General features: G+C 42.9%; 1 protein-coding gene across 1 annotated transcript; it reads left to right on the forward strand.

The window, feature by feature from the left end:
- The first annotated feature begins 1,087 nt into the window (after window positions 1–1,087).
- LOC124695303 (probable histidine kinase 2) lies at window positions 1,088–17,372 on the forward strand. The gene is made up of 8 exons (XM_047228159.1): window positions 1,088–1,477; window positions 1,571–1,741; window positions 8,583–8,769; window positions 10,237–10,409; window positions 13,750–14,116; window positions 14,659–15,236; window positions 15,911–17,059; window positions 17,154–17,372. Exons 1-8 carry the CDS (start codon window positions 1,088–1,090, stop codon window positions 17,370–17,372), a joined length of 3,234 nt encoding a protein of 1,077 aa, XP_047084115.1.
- Window positions 17,373–22,550: the final 5,178 nt, after the last annotated feature.

Here is a 22,550-nt window from a genome sequence, read left to right on the forward strand (position 1 = left end):
CCAACTGCAAGGGCGTGCCACCCGACCTATACCTGGTCGGGAAGGTGTGGATAATGCCTCGCTTAGTTTCCTGCAGGGCACACACGTAAACATTAAATACGAGCCTCGATCGGCTCTCAGGTTATCCTGTGAATCGGCTCAAAGAGCCGATCCACCCATGATTCGGACGAGGTGTCCGAATATATGGTGGTCCTGCTTGATCAAGGTAAAGCTGATTAGATCTACGACGATTTAGGGTTTTCACCGCATAATCGGATCATCCTACTCACGATTGGGCCTCGCGCTCGCGCACGGTGCCCGTAAGCCGATCCTAGACAGGGCCTAAAAACCAACACGAGGTTGATCCCCGGAACATCCTTTCTAGGGCTAGCAAACGCCACCCCACACGCCGCTGGATCCTCCAACCCTTTGTAAGGCCTAACTATTGCAGATATTAAACTAATCCTTGTGGAGCAAGGAGCAATCGTAACGGATCAGATCTACTAAACTATGATCAAGCGGGGTGCCGCCCCTACACCTAAGATAGGTGTAAGGGCGGCTAGACATGCAAGGGTTGCACTACGAAAGCATGTAATATGAAGAACAATGCTAACCCTAACATGTCTAAGATAACTACGTTGCTCGCCATCAAAAGGCTTCGGTACGAGCAACGCATGAACAACGTGGGCAGGCTTGTGCTGCCTAGATCGCAAGATGCGATCTAGGCAGCATGGTGCTTACCGGTAGAAACCCTCGAGACGAAGGAGTTGGCGATGCGCCGAGATTTGTTTGTGGTTGAACGTTGGTTGTTGTTTATTCCATAAACCCCGGATACATATTTATAGTCCAGGGGACTTTCTAATGTGGGCGTGCACCAAACCGTGCACGAGTAAGATTCTAATTCTAAATTAAGATGCGATCTAATATGTTACAGATACATGGGCAATTAAGCCCAACTTGGTATAAAAGGCCGATTCACGTACTTCTTCTATATATATATTTCTTCAAGTCCATCTTGATCACGGCCCACCTCTGACTTGGTCAAATTCTGGTGATAACAGTCCCATCTTCAAGTCCCGCGCCGGCCGTCGCGGCGGCTGGTGCCGCCATGCCGCCAACACGTGGAGGGGGTCCTTCGCTGACTACACCCCCTCACACGGTTGTTGAGGTGGCTGCCCCTACAGGACCAACAAGGCCAAGGGGCGTTGCGGAGGAGCTGCCTACTGCCTCGGGTGTAGGGTCAGCGACGGCGGACGCCTATGCGTCGTTGATGTCCTCTGGTCGTAGGGGAGGGTCTTCTCCAACGCCGTCCTCCCCTAAAGCTGATGACGCCCTCGCTGGTCGCCAGAGGTGCCCAGTAGCACCACCTTCGGTTGCTACTAGCACGCCTTCTCGGTGCAACACGCGCCATAGAGTTGGTCCCGATGGGTCTGCAACGTCGGATGAGGACTCATTAGCTAAGGCTATGAGTCGCAAGGCGGAGGTGAACCTCAACTATGTAGGTATTAATAAAAGTTCTAAGTCTTTTTTAACTTTCGCAACACCACTTATTGTTGCCAATCTAAATAATGTGGGTCTTTTGTTTGACAAGTCTGTTAGTGCTATTTCAGTTTCTGCTAATGCTCTTAGACGTATGGAGTTTGATAGAATCAAACTTACTCCTACGATTTCGAGCAAGTTTGATACCTCTTTTTCTGATGAGGAAGTGTACGCCATCTCAGACGGCCAACTTCTCTCACATCTAGTTGGAGAGGTATCGGAGGTTGGTCTAGATGACGGAGCGCTAGGTTCATGCGTTGAACTTCAAGCAGCGCAACGTAAATCTAGAGCTTACTTCATTAAACGAAATGCTTGGCCTAATAAAAAAGTGAAGGTAACTAAGTCTCCTATTGTTTCCAAATGAATGGCATGTTTAAGAATAGCAGATGTCTAAAGGACTTGGCTAAGCACTTACACATCGCTGATAGTATTAAGGAACATGCTTTAGATTTTGTTTCCATTTCTGAGACAGGCAAACGGAATTACTCAATAAGTTTTCTAAATCGCCTTTCAGGCGGGGAAGACTTTGCTTGGGTATCCCGCCCACCTCGGTGGCGTTCGGGTGTCCTATTAGTTGGAGTCTGAACTTCGACTATGGAGATTATAGATAATTTCGGAGGTGAATTTCATATAAAACTCCACATCCGGAATGAATCTGATAACTTCATATGGAGTTTGAGAGGATAGCACAACTTTCCAGGAAGATGGCACGGTTGCCAATGAACTAATGAACTTCTCGAGAGCCTTATGTGTTGGAGAGCAACTTCGAAGACATGTACGACGATGCTTCTCTCGCACAAGCAGATGCTCATCAGCTGTGTCTAACGAACAAGATTGCCAGGGAGGGATGACCACTTAACCAACACACTGTTGCCATTGTTGCGTAGGAATGCTGCTAACCTTTAATGTAAAATGCATGCATGCACGCTCCTTGATTTTCCTTTTTGACAAAACATTACCGATAAGAATACTATATGGTCAAATGGACCAGAGTTTGTCGATAGAAAAAGAAAGGTGGTCTATGGGTTAAGGATATAAGGAAACAAAACATAAGCCTTCTATGCAAGTGGTGGTGGAAACTTGATACCCTAGATGGCTTGTGGGAGAAAATCATTAAACCAAAGTATTTAAGAATTAAAACTATGGCTACGGTCACCCCAAGGTTTAATGATTCCCCTTGTTGGAAAGCAATTTTAAAAGTCAAATAAACTTACTTTGTTGGGAGGAAAGTGGTTTTGAACAATGGGAATATTACCATGCTATGGAAAGATCCAATTACGGGCGAGCAACCTTTTCGTGATAAATTCCCTATTCTTTTTTAACCTCTGTCAGGTGCAAGACTGTACTTTTGCAGAGATGCAAACTTCGATATTCCTTTCCGCAGACGCTTGAGAGGTGAGTTACTTGATCATTGGCAATATGTCTTAAACACCCTTCTTTGGGCTACCTTTCATGATGAAAATGATATAATTGCTTGGTCCTTGAACAAGAATGCTATTTTTTTCCACTAGATCTGTTTACACCTTGCTGGAAACGAACCTGGCTGGATCTCATAATAATTGGATATGGAAATCCAAGATTCTATTGAAAATTAAGTTCTTCATGTGGCAATTATGTCAAGATTCTATTCTTACTCGCGAGAATATGAAAAAAAAAGGAAGTGGCCTAGAGCACCAATTTGTTCCTTTTGCAGGCAAGTTGATCGAATGATCATCTTTTCTTTACTTGTAACACTTCGAGAGTGATCTGGGGTGTTTTGGCTTCGGCCATGGGGGCAAGATGTATCCCTATCTCCTTTTGGCAAGCTATGGCCTAGTTTCATTCTTATGCTCCTGGCTTTGAGAAGTTCTATGTTGTTATCATCGCAGCTGTTTGCTGGGCTATTTGGAATGTGAGGAACAAGATCACTTTTGAAAAACATGTCCTGAGGTCGCCAAATGAAATTACATATTTTGTTGTGGCTTTGATTGTGTACTGGGCTGGTCTACAAAAGGCGGATGACAAAAAGTGCTTGATTGGCGGCGCGGAGAAGATGGTGCAAGCTGCTTCATCCATCTACACCAGGCAGACAACAGCTACTCCGAACCAGACGCAGATGCCGATGATCACAGGCGCCTGAAGCTGCTGATGTCTTCCGCGATCAGTTTTGTGTTTCCTGCTCCCTTCAGAACTGTTGCTCCCTTAGTTATTTGTTGAACCCTGTTGTGTAAAACTCTATATAGGTGGTGTCAGGTTTTCGTCCCATAATGGATACTCGATGGCGAGTATTCACAGTGGGTTTTCTGGCACTGCCCCAGCTCGCTTCCTTTCTTCCTACCCCTCTCTTTTGTAACATAACTCGAACCATTCTTTCCGTTAAATGCAAAGGAAAGGGGTGGAAACCTGGTTGGAAAAAATTATCGATAAGTTACGCAGGAACACACCATGGTTCGCTACTCCATCCGTCCTAGAATACTAGCAGGCCACTTTTCTTTTTATAACGAAAAATTTAACTAATAATTGGACCAGGTTTTTGTACAATTTCTCCATCATATACTTTCCTTACAAACAATAACATTTTTTCAACTCTTAAACTAGAATATTTAATTACTCTGATTTCTTTTGATTACAAAAGTATGCGCATTTATAAATATTGTTTGAAAAGCTGAGCATTTGTATATGTATAAAACCAAATTTTGGCATATATTAAAAGATTGTACTCCTCCATCCCACCAAAAGTGTCTCAACTTTATCAAAATTTAGATGTATCTAGATACTACTTAGTAGGTAGATATATCTAAATTTTGACAAAATTGAGACACTTTAGATGGGACGGAGGAGTACTTGATAGTAGAAATATGGCACATTCCATACAAAGCCGATAGTTATGAACACGCCCAAAATAGCATGTAAAGTTCTAAACATGTATGACCAACTCCTTCTGCACAATATGTTCAATCCAGATACCAACTTAGTCTTATATTCTAATCCCAAATTTGACAATAAACATCAACAAACGGAATATTCCAAATTCCGTGCTTAATTCGAGATATTTTTTTATCTAATATTGAATCGAATTAGATAGGCACGCAACTTTTTGATGGAGTTTTAATGCGGGACAAAACCTGAATCGTTGTTTTAATATCTGAGATAGCTCAATGCGAGAGACCGGAACGAATACACGCTCTATATATAGCATCAACATAGGACCTCCCATGCGTGAGGTAGAGAAAACCCTAGAGACGTGATCTTGTGAGCGTTCCACGCCGCCACTTCTCCCCTATCAATAGACCGTCACCCCCTCCTCCTCCGCTAGCTCAACCGATGTGGGAGTGCAGGGAGGCCCAGATCGACTGGCTAGAGTCATGGTTTTCTCCTGCTTCGGGGATTTTAGTAGGGATCTCAGTTGACACTTCGCTGATGACAGCGACGGTGCCGAGATGGCGAATAATTTTCCCCTGAGCTTCTCGATCTCGATGGTGTCGGCCTGCGACAACGTCGATGGCTTATTGGCCTAGATTCCCGTCGGCATCTCTTGGCGTTGAGGTTAGGGTTTGCAATGTTTTTCGGCACGGAGGCGGAGGATTCCCTTTGTAGTTTTTTCCTCCCTCCTCTCCGCCTTGTTGGTGCGGCCTCCGGTTCCAACATGAGGCGTATGAATATTTTTGGAGATTAATTAAGATCTTGAATATTTGGATCTTTCGACATCGATGACTTCGACGGTATCTTCTCCAAGCATTGTTTATGCAAGGTCATCACCTTGATGATTTCCCATACGCAATCAACAATGGTGGGCTGCCTCTATGATGGAGGAGCAGCGGCGGCGGCACATTATCGTCTCGTTCATGAGGAATAATGCATTCACCCATAGGGACCACAATGTATTTTGTTTATTTTTCGGGGTGTGCACTGTTGTTTTAGTCGATAGAGTCCTTTTTGCAAAGAAATAGCATCAAGATAACAAAATAATGGTAGTGAGTTAATGATCCCTATTTGGAAGATTTTCACTATTATATCAGGATATTAAATCACTAGCTTCCACAAGAGAATGATACTGTGTTATTTGCCATCACGTGGCTGGTAGTAATCTACCACAATCTTTCAAAAAGAAAATCTAACAAGGAGAGGATCTTGTAGATTACCTACAATATCTTTTTTTCCATTACTACTATGAGGAACTGATATAGAAGGAAAAATAAAAGCAAATTAAATGAAAATAAATAGCGCTATACACATACATGGTTTAATTCAAAACAAGCGGCCGAGTATATGGTAGTTTCGAGCCCACGGTTCGAAATACCCTGGTGTCTAGATTTCCATCCAGACATTATAAAAGGAGGGCATGTATTCTAAGAAATACGTAAACTAAGAGAGATCCATTTCTATACACTAGTATGCAATTTGCGACACCCAACGGGATGGCTGAAGAGATTCGAAAGTGTGGTAGTCGCTTGAAGCACTTCCTAGCCTTTATCCCTCCGGTATGTAGAGCACAATGGTCTATCTGTCCCATAATTTTTTTTACATTAATGAAAGTCATGGCTAATAGCTTATTTTTCAGCTGAAAGTATATGCATATTTTTCCACATTTTGTAAGATCTGGTCCATTGTATCCTCCCACGTGGTGTGTTGCGTGGCCTTGAGATATAGATCTAGACTAGATAGTTTTCATTCTCGCTAGATGGTTTTCATCATCTTGTCTAGACCCCGGCCGGCCTACCATCCCGCCATATAAAAATCCAGATGCAATATGATGCATTGGGTATTCTACTGGCTCTTCTTGATTGATAGATTAAACACGTGTGACGTGCTTCATAGACGCCACTTTGACATCGGGAAAGACTTTTTGTGTCTCCTTTGCGGATCAGACCACTTACAGACTAGAGACTGCTTGTCTTCGGCTGTTGCTTTAGTCCTAGTTGGTAGGAGACCATAGATGTTGCGTGGGATGTCTCGGATTCCCTAGCTGATGACTTGCTAAATAATTTTATTTGTAATTTGCGCATGTAAACTTGAATCTTTGCCCTCTCCGCTCGTGTGAGGCATGAACCTGGCCTCTAAACTATAGTTTTTATCTTGCAACATTCTGCCTTTATTGCAAGGATATCCTTATACTTATGTGAGACATAAGCTCTTAAGTTAGAGACAATTTGACCATGCAAGATAAAGGATATCCTCCCACGTGTGTTATGTGTATGGGCTAGAGAAGTTTGACCCATATAGTTTTTATCCTGTAAGCTTCTACTACATGCAACACGTATATCCTTCCAAGTTCATGAGGCGGTGGCGAGCTAGCCCATTCTTGTCGCAAGTAGGAGAACACACTTTGTCGTACGCTCTACTAATGTTTTCTTTATATATTGTGACGTAATACTAAATATGTCTAACCTACATATGTTGTATGCCCTACTAAATATGTCGTATCCTTCCAAGTTCATTAGGCGGTGGCGAGCTAGCCTGCGCTTGTCGCAAGTAGGGGAACACACTTTGTCGTAAGTGCAAGTATCGCAACTATTGATGAGATGCCAAGATGATTGGTACACTTCGAACTTTACGTTTTATGTACTTGCACTTACCGATGGAATGTCGTGACAAATAAAAGCGTCAGATGAGTGGATACAATTGAATCTTGACTTCGAATGTCACTGCAAATGATACCTCTTGATGAGTAGAGCGCTTAAAATCTCAACTTAATACTTGCATCTTCTATCGAAGGTCACGACAAAAATTACCGTTAGACGAGCATAAACACTTGGTGGCCTGCCTTACTACTTGCAACTATAAATCGTAACTCATAAAAAATGTTACCATTGGATGAGTGGAGACATGCGGCAGCATCCCTTGTCACGTCCCCATGAAAAAAAAATCATGGTTGTGCAATCTTTTAAATATTTGATAAAGATTTTGATATCATATACATTAATGAGACGAGACAATAACCGTTTCCACTCATATATCAAAATATACACTAGTCTTATTAATATTTTAATAAATATATATGAAAAATGATGTCACTTTCTGCATAGTTATTTTGCAATATTTTAAGTATTAATGATGTAGATTATAGTTTTTCTTCCTTTGTTAGTAGTTCTGATTCTTCCATTTGGTGGATCTACCTTGTTTTCATTTTTTGCTTCAATCCTGGTATATATAACTTCTCCCAATCTTAAAGAAAATGACATGTAAGTATTTTGCGTATTCTAAAAAACAAAATAAATAAAAATGATACGTAGAAAAGTGACATTAGTTTTCAAACCTACATATGCTTGAGTAGATTCGGTCCATCAAAATAACAATGTAACCTGTCATCATTTTGAACTTCACTTTTATGTACTTACACTTACTGATGGAATATCACGACATCATTCCGTTAGATGAGTGAAAATACTTGAATCTTGAGGCTTGGAATGTCATGGCAAACAATACCTCTAGATGAGTAGAACACTTGAAATCTCAACTTAATAGTTGCATCTTCTATCAAATGTCGCGACAAAAGTTAATGTCCTGCCTTACTACTTGCAACTACAGATCGAAAGTCATGAAAAATGTTGGCATTATATGAGTGGAGACACGTGGCAACATCCCTTTGTCACGTCCCCTAGTGAGCTGGAAAAACATTTATGATTGCGCAATCTTTTGAATATTTCAAAATAGACTTATATATCATATATCATATATACATTAATGAGGTGTGAAAATAAATGAAAATGATATGTGAAAGAGGAGAATGTGGCGTCATTCTCCATGAAACTTTAAGCAAAACAAAAAATTGTAAGCACAATATCTCCACGAATGACTCAGTAGATACGGTACATCAAAAAAAAATGTAAGCACAATATCTCCACGAATTAGCAGGGTAACACAACACACTTTAAGCCCTGGTGCAACGTTGCAAACCGGGCAGACCCTGCTGAAAAAAACTAGACCCATTCTTAAAGTATGTTTAGGGTTTGGCGATGATATTTATAAATTATTTAGTATGAACATTGCTTTTGAATATTGTCCATTAGAAACACTTAATTATATATACATGTATTGATATTTGATGTTTATATTAAGAGGCCCAACTGTATATGCATATGCAGGTTTCCCATGGAGCGACTGTTCTCATGGTAGCTCTGGCCTACATTTCCATCTCTAGGCATGTAAAAGAAGCCACTAGTGCTGCTGTGTCGAGCAACATGTACGCATCGCTGGATCACGTCGCCGCCGGCATGCAAGCTATCCTGGCAGCCAACCATTCGGCCTTCGTAGTTGCAGACTACCTAGCGGCGAGTAACAGGAATCACTTATCTCAGGTAACCGCCTTGATTTTGGTATGCCTTTTTTTTGGCAATGCATGCATGACTAATGTTGATGCACTTTCCTTTCCAAATACAATCTTTTAAAACTTTAAAAAATATAATACGTATTAATCACTCTGGTATATGTTTTGATACGCAGTGATATAAATTTGAGCATTAATGAATATATTTTGTAATATGATTAATTATATGTACGCAAACCATGGTTTCTTAGTTGTAATATATTTTGCAATGCATGCACGACTAATTAGTAATTTTTATGCACTTTCCTTTCCAAACACAATCTTTAGATGGAAACGTAATATGTACTAATCACTGCACTATACAATGTGATAAATTTGGGCATTTATGAAGATATTTTGAAATATTGAGTAATTATTATGCGTGTATGCATAAATATTTTCTTACATGGAAAAATATGACCTCTTCATACAATGTTAATTTGATAATTATGAACACGTCCAAAAAGAAGATGTAAACATGTACGAACAGCTAAATTAGTTTAATTCTACTGTACTCTCATGAATTACACATATATATTCCGGTACATGTTGACATGTCAGGTTGCAAAAAGTATATATACTGTGATAAATTTGGGCATTTATGAAGATATTTTGAAATATTGAGTAATTATTATGTGTGTATGTAAAAATATTTTCTTAATTGGAAAAATATGGCCTCCTAGCCTCTTTATGCCATGTTAATTTGATAATTATGAACACGCCCAAAACAAGATGTATATACTACGTAGTAATCACTCTGGTATATGTTTTGATATACAGTGATATAAATGTGAGCATTAATGGATATATTTTGTAATATTGATTAATTATATGTGTACGCAAAACATGTTTTCTTAGTTGTACAAAATTTTGCAATGCATGCACAACTAATTAGTAATTTTTATGCACTTTCCTTTCCAAACACAATCTTTAGATGGAGACGTAATATGTACTAATCACTGTACTGTATAATGTAATATACTGTGATAAATTTTGGCATTTATGAAGATATTTTGAAATATTGAGTAATTATTATGTTTGTATGCACACATATTTTCTTAGATGGAAAAATATGACCTCTTCATACAATGTTAATTTGATAATTATGAGCACATCCAAGAAGAAGATGTAAGCATGTACGAACAGCTAAATTAGTTCAATTCTACTGGACTCTCATGAATTACCCATGTATATTCCGGTACATGTTGACATGTTAGGTGGCAGAGAAAGAAAAAATACTGTGATAAATTAATTTAGGCATTTATGAAGATATTTTGAATATTGAGTAATTATTATGTGTTTATGCAAAAATATTTTCTTAGTTGGAAAAATATGGACTCCTAGCCTCTTCATACCATGTTAATTTGATAATTATGAACACGCCCAAAACAAGATGTACACACGTATGTACGGCTAAATTAGTACAAATCTACTTATTTCGAATTACTCATGTATATTCCGGTACGTGTTGACATGTCAGGTGGAACAAAACTTGTTCATGGCGTTCGCAATGCAGCCGCACGTCGCCGAGATGTCATACGCTGGCTTGGACGGTGCCGCCTTCACCTACTACCGCGGCAAGGATGGCCAGCCCAGAAAGATGTTCGTCAGTCGCCGCGGCAAGTGGTACAAGCAGGCCGCTGATCCGGTGACCGGCGGCCCCGTCGGACCTATCGCGGCAGCGCCGCCGCCAAAGGGCCTACCCAACACCGCACAGGCCCTAGCAGATGCCAAGAGCGGCTCACTGGTGGCCCTCGGTGCCGGGTTGGCCCGCCCCAGCATCCAGATGGTGGTCTTCTCTGCGCCAGTCGGTGACGCCGGCGTGGTCTCCGCCGCCGTCCCCACTAAGGACGTCCTTCCGATCGCCGATCGGGCCGCTCTAGGCTTCGGCGCCATGGACGCATACTACTCGATCACCGACACTAAGCACAACATATCCACGGGCTATAAACCTTTGGTCGTTGGTTCCGACGCGAAGAAGAAGAAGATGGAGGACCTGTTCTTAGATATCAAATGCACCGTGTCCGCCGTTGATGCTCCCAAGCTAGAGCTCCACGACGTCCGGATCGGGTCCCACCAGAGGGAGTACACAGCCGCGTGCATGAGCTTCGACCTCTCCGGAGAAGTACACCTGGTACGTGTGCATACAACATCCTTTTTTTTTATCAGGGGAGTATGCAACATCCCCACGTACTCTTTTTTAGGGGATACACTCACGAACTCCGTACACAACATATCTTGCATATCTAATATACCTAGGTACTCCCTAATTTATTAACTTTGCATACCCAATTATAAAATCTTGCTTTGCTCAGATGGATCCGGCGGATCCTGAGAGGGGCGAGCGGGGGCCAGGCCAACCCCAACGATCGGCCACCCCCATGAACAAACGACAGGGGCAGTGCTAATTACTACATTACTAACCTCTAACCTCTATTGCTTACGGCCATTAAACTGAAAGCCTTGCTGCATCATGTGTCATGGCCCAAAGCCCAGCTAGCATATGCATGAATTACATGGCCTACTGTCGCACGATCTAAACTCAGCTTACCGTTGAACCCACCTCGGTCTGTTTACCGCTGCCGCCGGCTCATGCCTGCTGCCGTCACCCACCCCGCTCGGGCGGATACCCTTGAGAACGTTTTTTCTCCTCTTCCGAGTTGAAACTCCCGGTCTCACGGTGCCGCGACGTCTTCCGTACCGGCTTGCCGCGCGGCGTATCATCTAGTCGTCCAGGGAACTCGCCCCCAGATTATTTGCCAAGGTATACCGTACTGTGTTTCTGCTTTCGTGCGGTAATGTCTAACACATTAGTCTCATTAGATAAGAGTTAGAGACTCAATTCTATCTTCGTTTAGTTTAGCTATGCTTCTCTACATAAAACATAATAGAAAACACTGATAAAACATAGAAGTATTACTTTCTGTGTTGCTTCAAGCAGATCCTTGTGCGCTAAAGATTCAAATTCAGATTCAGCTTAGACTTAGACTTAGACTTAGACTTAGATCAGCACCATTACGAGATATTAACTTATAAGATCTTGTAAGCAAATCACAAAGCTGAATTTAAACCGATTGGGTAAACAAAATATGTCATTATGTTTATATGTGAAAATTTTTGAAACAAATTATTAATGGATATCGCTGTCGTAAATATGCAAATCCATAATTTTTAGTAGAGAACCTGATACGTTCTCCTTCCCCTCCCCCAACCCCATACTCAAATCATGGATCCGCCCTTGGGTCTAAGCCAATCAATCCTATTGCGCTAGGAAAATACTCTTACCCGATCAACCGCCGCATCTCGCGCGCATGAGCATGGCATCGCTGTAGTATGTAGCAGGGTGGGCATGGCCCGGGCACGTAAACCGACCGGTAGCACACGCATCGCATCACATCTTTTTGAGATGTAGAATTGCGACATTCATTCATACATTTATTTACGATTCTTGAAGGTATTAATATTCTTATTTGCATATTTGCATATTTCAGACGTAACCATTTAATCTAGGATGCTTGTGAGATCTTACCATCTATCTCTATCACATTATTTTAGTAAATTCTACACATGTACATTAGCATGTTTATATGTTTGTGGCCCTAGCGTAGAAACCTGCATCCACCTCTGATGTCTAACACAATTATTGCTTCCATTTTTTCGGACTATTTCTTCCGTTTTTTCTGTATGGATGATGAATCAACATAGGGCCCATGAAGATGTGGTTGGGAGATATAAGAATAAATGAGCAAATGTTTACCGTTGGATGCAAATCTAATGGTAGTAGAAACGTGACCTCGAGTGGGAGCAAACTTTCCTAACTATAGACATACGGACGGCCCATCTTTCTCCCTTTGCAAACACAGCACTACCAAATTAAGCTTTTAATAATGAGGTAATTATACCGTAGCACGTATTAAGGAGTCAAGTATCTGCGAAATCTTCACAAAACAAATGTCATTAACTATCCAGGATGATTGGTGGACCCATAAGGTATACCGGGTATGCTGCGGCATACCCTGCAGCCGGCCGTTCCGTGTAGTGCTAAGGAAAATAAGATCTGATCGATTGCATGCAAAAGTGCTCAGCCTAGCTAGATGATCGTTCCGTTCATGTGTGGCCTAGTAGGGAAAGAAACCGATCGATTAGAACTGCTGCAGCCTATTCTACCCATCTTCATCGACTGCCAATCCTAAACCGTCGTTGGACGTCCTCGACGCCGGCATTGCGAGGTTTACTAAGGCACGCCCCTTGTCGCAACGACGTGAGGTCGGAACTAGTTCTTCCTTCCTACTTCGCCTGCGCGCCGTGAGTTTAACACCAGTTCTTCTTCGCCGGCCAGCGGCCGAACCGAGCCCACGAGCACGAACTTAGGATAATCGACGCACGCAAGTTGCATATGCGTTAAGGTAATTATCCAACTAGCCGATCTTTTTTAAGCCATATATTCACATATATATAGATTAAATAGTTAAAAATAAATTACGAATATACATTGAGCTTGATATTAATATCATCGAGACTTCATATGCTTTAGAAAGGAAAGGACAATTCAAACAATTAGTATTATAAGTTTTTTTACGCATATTCTAGATTATTAGTTTGGTGTTTTGAACTACTCACGTGATAATTTGTGCAACTTTCTAATTTAATCTTCCAATTATGCATTATACTGCTCCTATACCGTTTTACAATGCAAGTTGTATAGATATTTATTTAACTATTTTTTTTCTTTTCAAATTTTGATGTGGCATACTCAATGATAAAATCCTAGATCCACCAGATAAGGTGCATATGTACTAGCAGCTCCATGAATTTTTATTCCTCTTCGATCCTTTCATCGTACTAGCAGCTAGCACGGACACAACATGCTTGAAATTTCGGAATGGTCACCGGCGCAACATCGTAGTACTAACATCTAGAGGGATAATCATCTCATTCTTCTTCAGGGACTCCGGTTGGTGTGGCAAAAGGAGGCCATGCTTCGCGAGATAGGGGTGGCCGTGGTCTCTGTCGTGTGCTTGCTCGCGGCCATGACGATTGTGGCGTGCTTCTTCATGGCACGGGCACTGTGGCGGGCGGGGTCGCGGGAGGCGGCGTTCCAGGGTGACCTCATGAGGCAGAAGGAAGCACTCCAGCAGGCAGAGCGCAAGAGCATGAATAAGAGCAATGCATTCACGTCCGCCAGCCATGACATCCGCTCCTCGCTCGCCGTCATCGCTGGACTCATCAATGTCTCCCGGACGGAGGCGCGGGCAAACCCCAACCTCACCTACCACCTCGACCAGATGGAGATTGGCACCAAGAAGCTCTTTGGTTAGTTCCATACATCCATATATCTTTCCCATGCATGCCATGTATACTTGCCATGTTTTTTTTTGGAAGATGTGATCCGTCCATGGTAATTTAACTAATTAATATAGTCACATCACTATAGATTTGCACGTCATATAAAGTGAGGTTGCACAAATAATGAATTCACAAAAAAATTTGTAAACTGTGCAACAGTTCAGCTGTATATTTTTCCCAGTAGAAAAAATGTAGTCCATAGATTCTACGGTCTGTTTTTTGACGAGTTAATATTCATTTAGTTCCCAAGAAAGAATATATATAATGTTTTGAGTAGTTTACATAGATGGCCGCATTCATGTTAGCCACACAATGTGTTTAATCTTTGTCTATTAAAGAGCTAGGCTAATATTTTACCAAATGTACGATTCATCTTGGTTGTGTATGTTTTCGGATTTAGGAGCACATTGAGGCTCCATCTTGGTTATGTGCGTACTCGGATGCGCAACAAGTTTCTTTGTTGAACATCTATTGATTCATTATCCATATATGTACAATGTGTGTTGCAGATATACTAAACACAATACTAGACATGAGCAAGGTAGAGTCCGGGAAGATGCAATTGGAGGAGGTGCAGTTCAGCATGGCCGACGTCCTTGAAGAATCTATGGACATGGCGAACGTCGTCGGTATGTCTAGAGGCATTGAGGTGGTTTGGGACCCCTGCGACTTCTCTGTTCTTCGATGTGATGCGGTCATTGGTGACTGCAAGCGCTTCAAACAGATCCTCGACAACCTTCTTGGAAATGCCATCAAGTTCACGCACGATGGCCACGTCGTGCTCCGCGCGTGGGCCAACCGCCCTATCGCAAAGACTTCTATGATCAGCACCCCATCTAGGTTCGCCCCCCGCTGGCGTGCGAGCGTGTTCTATCAGTGGCTGCTTGGAATGAGGGAAGAATGTGCCGAGCAGAATGCTCACCGTTCAGTCCAAAATGATCCCAACTACCTTGAGTTTTACTTCGAGGTGGTTGATACCGGTATTGGCATAGCAAAAGAAAAAAGGCAATCGGTGTTTGAGAACTATGTCCAGGTGAAGGAAGGGCATGGTGGCACCGGCCTTGGACTTGGTATAGTTCAATCTCTTGTAAGTGGCTTCCCTCCTTAATATTTATTCATGTTAAACCACCACAATTACAGCAATGATTCTAGTGTCCTATTTTATTAAGAGGATTTTCATAGGAAGTTTGGAGATTGTAATTCATAGAAAATTTTCTATGTTGGTTGTTTGATATGTAGGACTTAATAACATAAAAATATCTAAGAATTCATTTGCACTATATTGATGAGGAGAAAATTTATATCCACTCAACCCTTTTGGAAATAATCCTTGGATTTCTTTAGAATGTCCTTTGTTTTTTCGGTGATGCAATCAAATAGATAAAAATCCCATAGGATTCAAATGGGCATGAAATTACAATATTGCATTTTAGAGTCCTGCAAATCCAACCAAACAGTTGTATGACCAGATGGGCATAAATTATAGACTAGTAAAATTTATACTATTTTTTTTCCTTTTGTAACTTCAATAAAAATGACGACAATTTTCCTTTGTGAATTAGGATGGCTACATATTGATCCAAAAGCTATTTTTTTCACTAGGTTTATGTTGCCTTTGTATATAACACAACTGCACAAGGTATTGTGTATTAGTGTAATTTTTGGTTTGTAGGCTATGTATAACTTTGCAGGCTGTGATGTTTTTTTTTACTTTGTATTTCTTACAATTTGTTACTTATTTGTTGTTCTTGTTTTGATAAGGTTCGTTTGATGGGCGGGGAGATAAGCATCAAGGACAAAGAGGCAGGAGAAGCAGGGACGTGCTTCGGATTCAACGTCTTCCTCAAGATTAGTGACGCTGAAGAGGACATCGAGCACGGGAGGGCGGTGCCGTCCTTCAGGGAGCCCGACTGCTTCAAGGGTGGGCAGTGCGTCCTCCTAGTCCACGGGGACGAGACCCAGCGGATCCTCAAGACATGGATGGAGAACGTCGGGATGAAGGTTTGGCCCGTCCTGCGCGCCGAGCTCCTCGCCCCGACAATGGAGAAGGCACGAGCCGCCGTGGGCGCCTCGCCGTCGAGGCCAGCGTCGATCTCTTTGTCGCAGGGCGACGGTGATGACTTGGACGGTGTAGCTGATCGATGCTTCAGCTCCAAGGAGATGGTCACCCAGGTCCTGCGGAACAGCAGCGGCAACCACGCAGGACACCTCCACCCCTTCGGCCTACTCGTCGTGGTCGACGTCTCTGGTGGGAGGCTCAACGAGGTCCTCCACGAGGCGCCGAACCTCACGAGGATCAAGCACCAAGTTCCATGCAGGGTGGCGTGCATTACTGACCTTATGTCCTCCTCCGAGGATTTGAGGAGGCTCAAGGAGGCGACAAGCTGCGACATGGACCTGCGCAAGCCGATCCACGGCTCCCGGCTACGCAAGCTCCTCCAGGTCATGAGAGAGCTCCAGGCCTCTCCATTTCCGCAACAACATTCACATCATGCCGGGATCACCATCAATGAGTTGCCGGCAGCGGATCAGGCCACTGCAGTGTCATCTGAAATCACATCTGCGGGGACAGTGCCCCAGGAGCCGCCCAGGCTTGGAGACGACAAGCCTCCAGAGGCCATTGCCGTGTCATCTGAAACCACATCTGCGGCGGCGGTGCCCCAGGAGCCGCCCAAGCTTGAAGATGACAAGCCTCTGGAAGGGAAGCGCGTCCTGCTGGTGGAAGACACGAGGGTGCTGCAGTTTATCCAAAAGAAAATGCTGAGCACTCTGGGTGCAACTGTTGTGGTAGCGGCGGATGGATCCGAGGCTGTGGCAATGTTCATCAATGCTCTTGAGATTGCAACTGGTGGTTCTGGTTCAGAGGAATGGGTGGCCTCGCCCTATGACTTGATATTCATGGATTGCCAGGTACATTTGCCATTTGTCGATGCCAAGTAAGCATCAATTCAATCTTTTGTTTCTAATGATGGTTTTGACACTGCTCGGTCTTCTTTGTTTCCAGATGCCGGTGATGGATGGCTACGAAGCGACAAAGTGCATCCGCGAGGAAGAAAGGTGTTACGGGATCCACACCCCAATCATCGCGCTGACTGCGCACTCTGAGGAGGAGGACCTGCAGAATACCATCCAAGCAGGGATGGATCTCTACCTGACTAAGCCAATAGAGAAGAAGACAGTTGTGGAGGCCGTTCATCAGGTGTGGAAGGAAGATAACAACTGATGAATGATAAGGTTCGTCTCTCTGGTAGCATCGAGGTGTGTGGTTTTTCAGTAATTAGGATGATGACCGTGGCATGTATCATGTTACTGTTATGTAGTTAATAATGACCTTTTAGGATCAAAACTGAAGTGGAGTGTAACCTTTAGCAGGTAATTTGAATTTCCAGAGAATAAAATATTTAGCGCAACATGCAGCAGAGGTTATATTGTTTATGTGTTTGCTTGGTGCTACAAGCCTACAACATCTAACCAGAGTGAACTGCACAAAATGAGACCATAGAAAGACTAGCAATGTCTGGCGCGGCGGCACGCCACGCATGTGATCTGGCTGGTGGATGAAAAATGGCTTTTTTTAAAATCTAGAACATGAAATACCTGGATATGTTATGTAGTTTATTGTAAACACTACAAGAACAGAACCAGGGTTCTGGTCTGGTGGTAATAATGTAGAGAAGAGCGGATAGCTGCATCGGTGGGTAACGACACACTCTAAGTCTGGAAGACGAAAGGTAATAGCTTGATATTTGACTAAATGGATTAGCAGTTTATTTCTCCGATGAAGTAGCTCATAGGACATGGCTGATGTATTTCTCACATTCGTTGCTGCCGAGGATAGATACCTTCAACACGGAGCCGGCGATATATGTGAAGATTAGACTGTCAGCTGCAGCCACGCCGTTTGCTTAAGCAAACGCTGCCCATGCCGTTCACTTCAGCAAATGCTGCCCACTTGTGCTCGATGAATATTTGGCCCTTCACTCTGTCAGCTGTGCGCCCCACGCTTTAACAGCGGTATTGCCGCACACAATCTTCTGAGGAAACTTGCATGTGATGTGTTGTTGAAATGCCGATGGTATCTGGCATCTGTTTAATAGCAGGGAATGGGAGGATTCAATAAATAGCTGCCAAGCAATGGTGTTTATACACTTCAAAAGGCTGATCGAATAGAACTCCCTGGAGTTGTGCATCCCTAACTGTACTCTAAATATATGAAAACATTGGCATGATAAAGCTTTCACATTATTTACAGACAGAGCGAAACATATTCTGGCACATCAACAAAGTAATATGTATTTTACAAAGTTTAAGAGACACAAGTATCACATAGAATAAGCAAAATAGATGAGATTTCACTGATATATGATTAATTCCATCAAAAGAGTGTCATGAAAGAGAGAGCAAGAATATAGAGTAAGAGCTGTAAAAAGAGTGAAGTGTCAAAATTTGCACATAGAGGGTCGAATTAACTGAATATAAATCTGTATAGACCTCTTAATTGCAGAAAGTTGTGTGAGCATACCCGAAGTTATAATCTGAATAGGTGAAGGTGAGCATTATTACAAATGATCAATAAATCAAGTATTATTTGGTACACCAAATTTCTAAGATCGGTAATTGATGCACTGTTTCCATAAAGTGCAAGTATGTTTAACCCTTCCATTGATGTCACTCTTGATACCGCAACGTAGAATTGTCCATAACTCATGTAATACATGAGCTTCCATCTCGTCATGTCCCAAGTGCTACGAAAATTATAAACAGAAAATATTTTCTCCGTTGCAATTTGCAAAGCATCTAACTTGTTTATCCAAATACCATCTGTTTACTGAAAAAAATGTTAACAGATAATTCCATGTAAAATAAATATCCAGAGTACATGTCTATCAGTGAGTCTGAGCCTAACAGCCTACATGAATCCATCTCAATTAAAATCATCCAAGTATATGCATCAAGAATTTTATGCTGCATACTTATCCCACCTGCAAATCTTTAGTACAACAAAAGCACCTGACCCAAAGTAATGTTCATGCAAAATTGCATCAGTTAGTTAAGCCAGAAATAGCATGTTTAATTATCCAAACAAAAAAACAACAGTTTGCACTAATGCACAGTCCTCAATTGCGTGGAAGCCAAACTAAAGGGACCCTTCTTCATTTATGTATGATTTATTTTAATAACAGAAGCATAGGAATAAGTGGGTAGCTGGGTACAGACAACTGAAAGTAGTGAAATAAGCAATTCTTATTCTTCTCTCAAAGCTGTGAAGAAAAAAAATAGAAACATACTGGAAGCACAATCAGTTCATGCCTAGGTGAATTACCCTCCTTTGAGGGTCCATATCCACTTGCAGATTTTTCCTTTTTAAAGGTAAACATGATACAAATTGCCTACTGCAGCACCTGCTAGGCCATTATGTAATAACTTCCATACTGAAAAGGGGCAGCTAACATATTTTAAATGTTACTATGGATACAGTCTGTAGCTGTGAAATCAAAGGAGAGATATTTCCAGCACCTCCAGGCAAACTGATATTGAAAGAACAAATGGTCTTTTGTCTCAATTTTGAGTTCGTTGCACAATACACATATATAATCTTCCAAAAAGAAATTATGTGCTACATCAGGACTCTTGTATTAGCCCTATCCATAAGAAAAAGCCATAAATAAACTGCGTTGAGTTAACTACATGATGTCCATAACAAATGAAAACATATAGTGATTATATAATTTCCAGTGAGGGGACTCTGTAACTTAGGTATTAAAACCTGGAGTTCTCCATTTATAGGACCAAATATTGATCTCATAAGAAAGAGCTAGGGTTTTTTGGAGACCAATAAAATAAAGGCACTGCAAGCCTCATCTTAACGGGAAAGTCCAAAAATATCACCTCAGTTATCACATAAAGGAGTTGACTGCATGATTTCCATAACAAATGAAAACTTAACAGGGACAATATAATGTCAAGAGAGAATTTCATATATCCTAGAGGTGCTAAAGCCTGGAGTTCGCCATTTATAGGACCAAGTATCATCCTAGTAAGTGAGAGTAAGGATTTCTTGGACCAGAATAAAATACTGGCACTGTAAGCTTCATCTAAATGGGGAAGTCCAACAATATCACCTGTGCTATCACAGTTGAGGACTTGTTTGAGGAAAAACATTGATCTTTCTGTTAGAGATAGAGTTGTAATAGGTTTAGTTAAGAGACCTAGTTACATACGATATGAACAAACACCACATTGTACTCCTATATATAGATGAGGGCTAGGCTCACGGAAATCATCCGAGTAGCTTGTAATCTACCTGATCAATAAACGTATCAATTATCTCGTTGTACATGGTATCAAGCCAGCTCTTCCGCCGATAAACCCTAGCTAGTTGAGCTCCGTCGATCCTCTATCGGCCATGGCGTCGTCTTCGTCTACTGCATCACAGATCAATCTTGGTCTGCCGCCGCGCGAGCTCCTCACGCGCGACAACTACCCACTATGGCGTTCGCAGGTGCTGCCCGCGATCCGCGGTGCCCAACTCCTCGGTCTCCTCGATGGAACCGATAGCGCCCCTCCGCCTCAGATCGTTGATGTCGCGGCTGACAAGACCGCAGACACACCGGCCACGATGAAGCCCAATCCAGACTATGCGGCGTGGCTCTCGCGTGACCAGATCGTACTGGCCTATCTCTTCCAGTCGCTCTCTCGGGAAATTCTTCCTCATGTGCATCGGCTTGAGTCTTCAGCCGGTGTCTGGCACGCCATAGATGAGATGTTCGCCGCCCAGAGCGAGGCAAAAGTCACCAATCTTCTGATCTCCCTCGCCAACACCAAGAAATTGCAGATGACCACCTCAGAGTTCTTGTCCAAGATGCAGGGCCTCGCCGATGATCTCATCGCTGCTGGCCATCCCCTGCCCGACAAACAGCTGGTCTCCTATATTTTGGCCAGTCTCGGTGGTGACTACAACGCTCTGCTCTCGGCGTGGTGACCACTCCGATCTCCCTCGCCCAACTATACTCTCACATATATGCATATGACCAGCGTCAACTCATGCTGCAAGGGCCGCCTGCTCCCGAGTTCGAAACCACCTCAAACGCTGCTTCTCGCTAGTGGCGTCCCCGTTCAGCTACAGAGGGCAACTATGGGCGCAACCGTGGTGACCGCGGTGATTGCGGTGATCGCCGCGACGAGCGCCGAGATTGGCGCCGAGATGATCGCAACCAGGGACGTGGTGGCGGTTGATACGTCCAATTTGCATCACTATTTTATATCATAATTTGCTGTTATTCATTGATATATTTCATATTTGGAGATAATACTTATGTTATTTCATCTATTTTGCATGTTTCATGATTATTGGAGGATCGCGCACCGGAGCCGGGATTCTCGCTGGAAAAAGCACCGTCGAATGCAATATTTCGGAAGATCAACGGTTGACAGAAATTATATGAAAAATCCTATTTTTCCGGATGACGAAGGGAGCCGGAAGAGGGAGCCGAGGGGACCCGAGGTGGGCCCACCTCATAGGCCGGCGCGGCCCAAGGCCTGGCCGCGCCGCCCTGTGAGGAGGGGGCCCACAGCCCCCTCTCGCCTCCTTTTCTTCGCGTACTCCTTCGTCCCGAAAACCTAAACTCCAGGTGTACATCACGAAGAGCCACAGCCGTCTCTGCGGGGCGGAGAACACCAGAGAGAAAAGAGCTCTCCGGCAGGCTGAGATCCGCCGGGGAAATTCCCTCCCGGAGGGGGAAATCGACGCCATCGTCACCGTCATCGAGCTGGACATCATCTCCATCACCATCATCATCATCTTCATCATCATCACCGCCGTCTCCACCGCTGCACGCCGTCACCGCTGTAACAATTTGGGTTTGATCTTGATTGTTTGATAGGGGAAACTCTCCCGGTGTTGATTTCTACTTGTTATTGATGCTATTGAGTGAAACCGTTGAACCAAGGTTTATGTTCAGATTGTTATTCATCATCATATCACCTCTGATCATGTTCCATATGATGTCTCGTGATTAGTTCGTTTAGTTCTTGAGGACATGGGTGAAGTCTAAATGTTAGTAGTGAAGTATGGTTGAGTAATATTCAATGTTATGATATTTAAGTTGTGGTGTTATTCTTCTAGTGGTGTCGTGTGAACGTTGACTACACGACACTTCACCTTTATGGGCCTAGGGGAATGCATCTTGTACTCGTTTGCCAATTGCGGGGTTGCCGGAGTGACGAAACCCGAGCCCCCGTTGGTATATCGATGCGGGAGGGATAGCGAGGATCTCGAGTTTAAAGGCTGTGGTTAGATTTATCTAGATTACTTTCTTGTAGTTGCGGATGCTTGCAAGAGGTATAATCACAAGTATGTATTAGTCCTAGGAAGGGCGGTACATTAGCATAGGTTCACCCA

This window comes from Lolium rigidum, chromosome 3 (genome assembly GCF_022539505.1).
Source record: "Lolium rigidum isolate FL_2022 chromosome 3, APGP_CSIRO_Lrig_0.1, whole genome shotgun sequence".
Taxonomy (NCBI): domain Eukaryota; kingdom Viridiplantae; phylum Streptophyta; class Magnoliopsida; order Poales; family Poaceae; genus Lolium; species Lolium rigidum.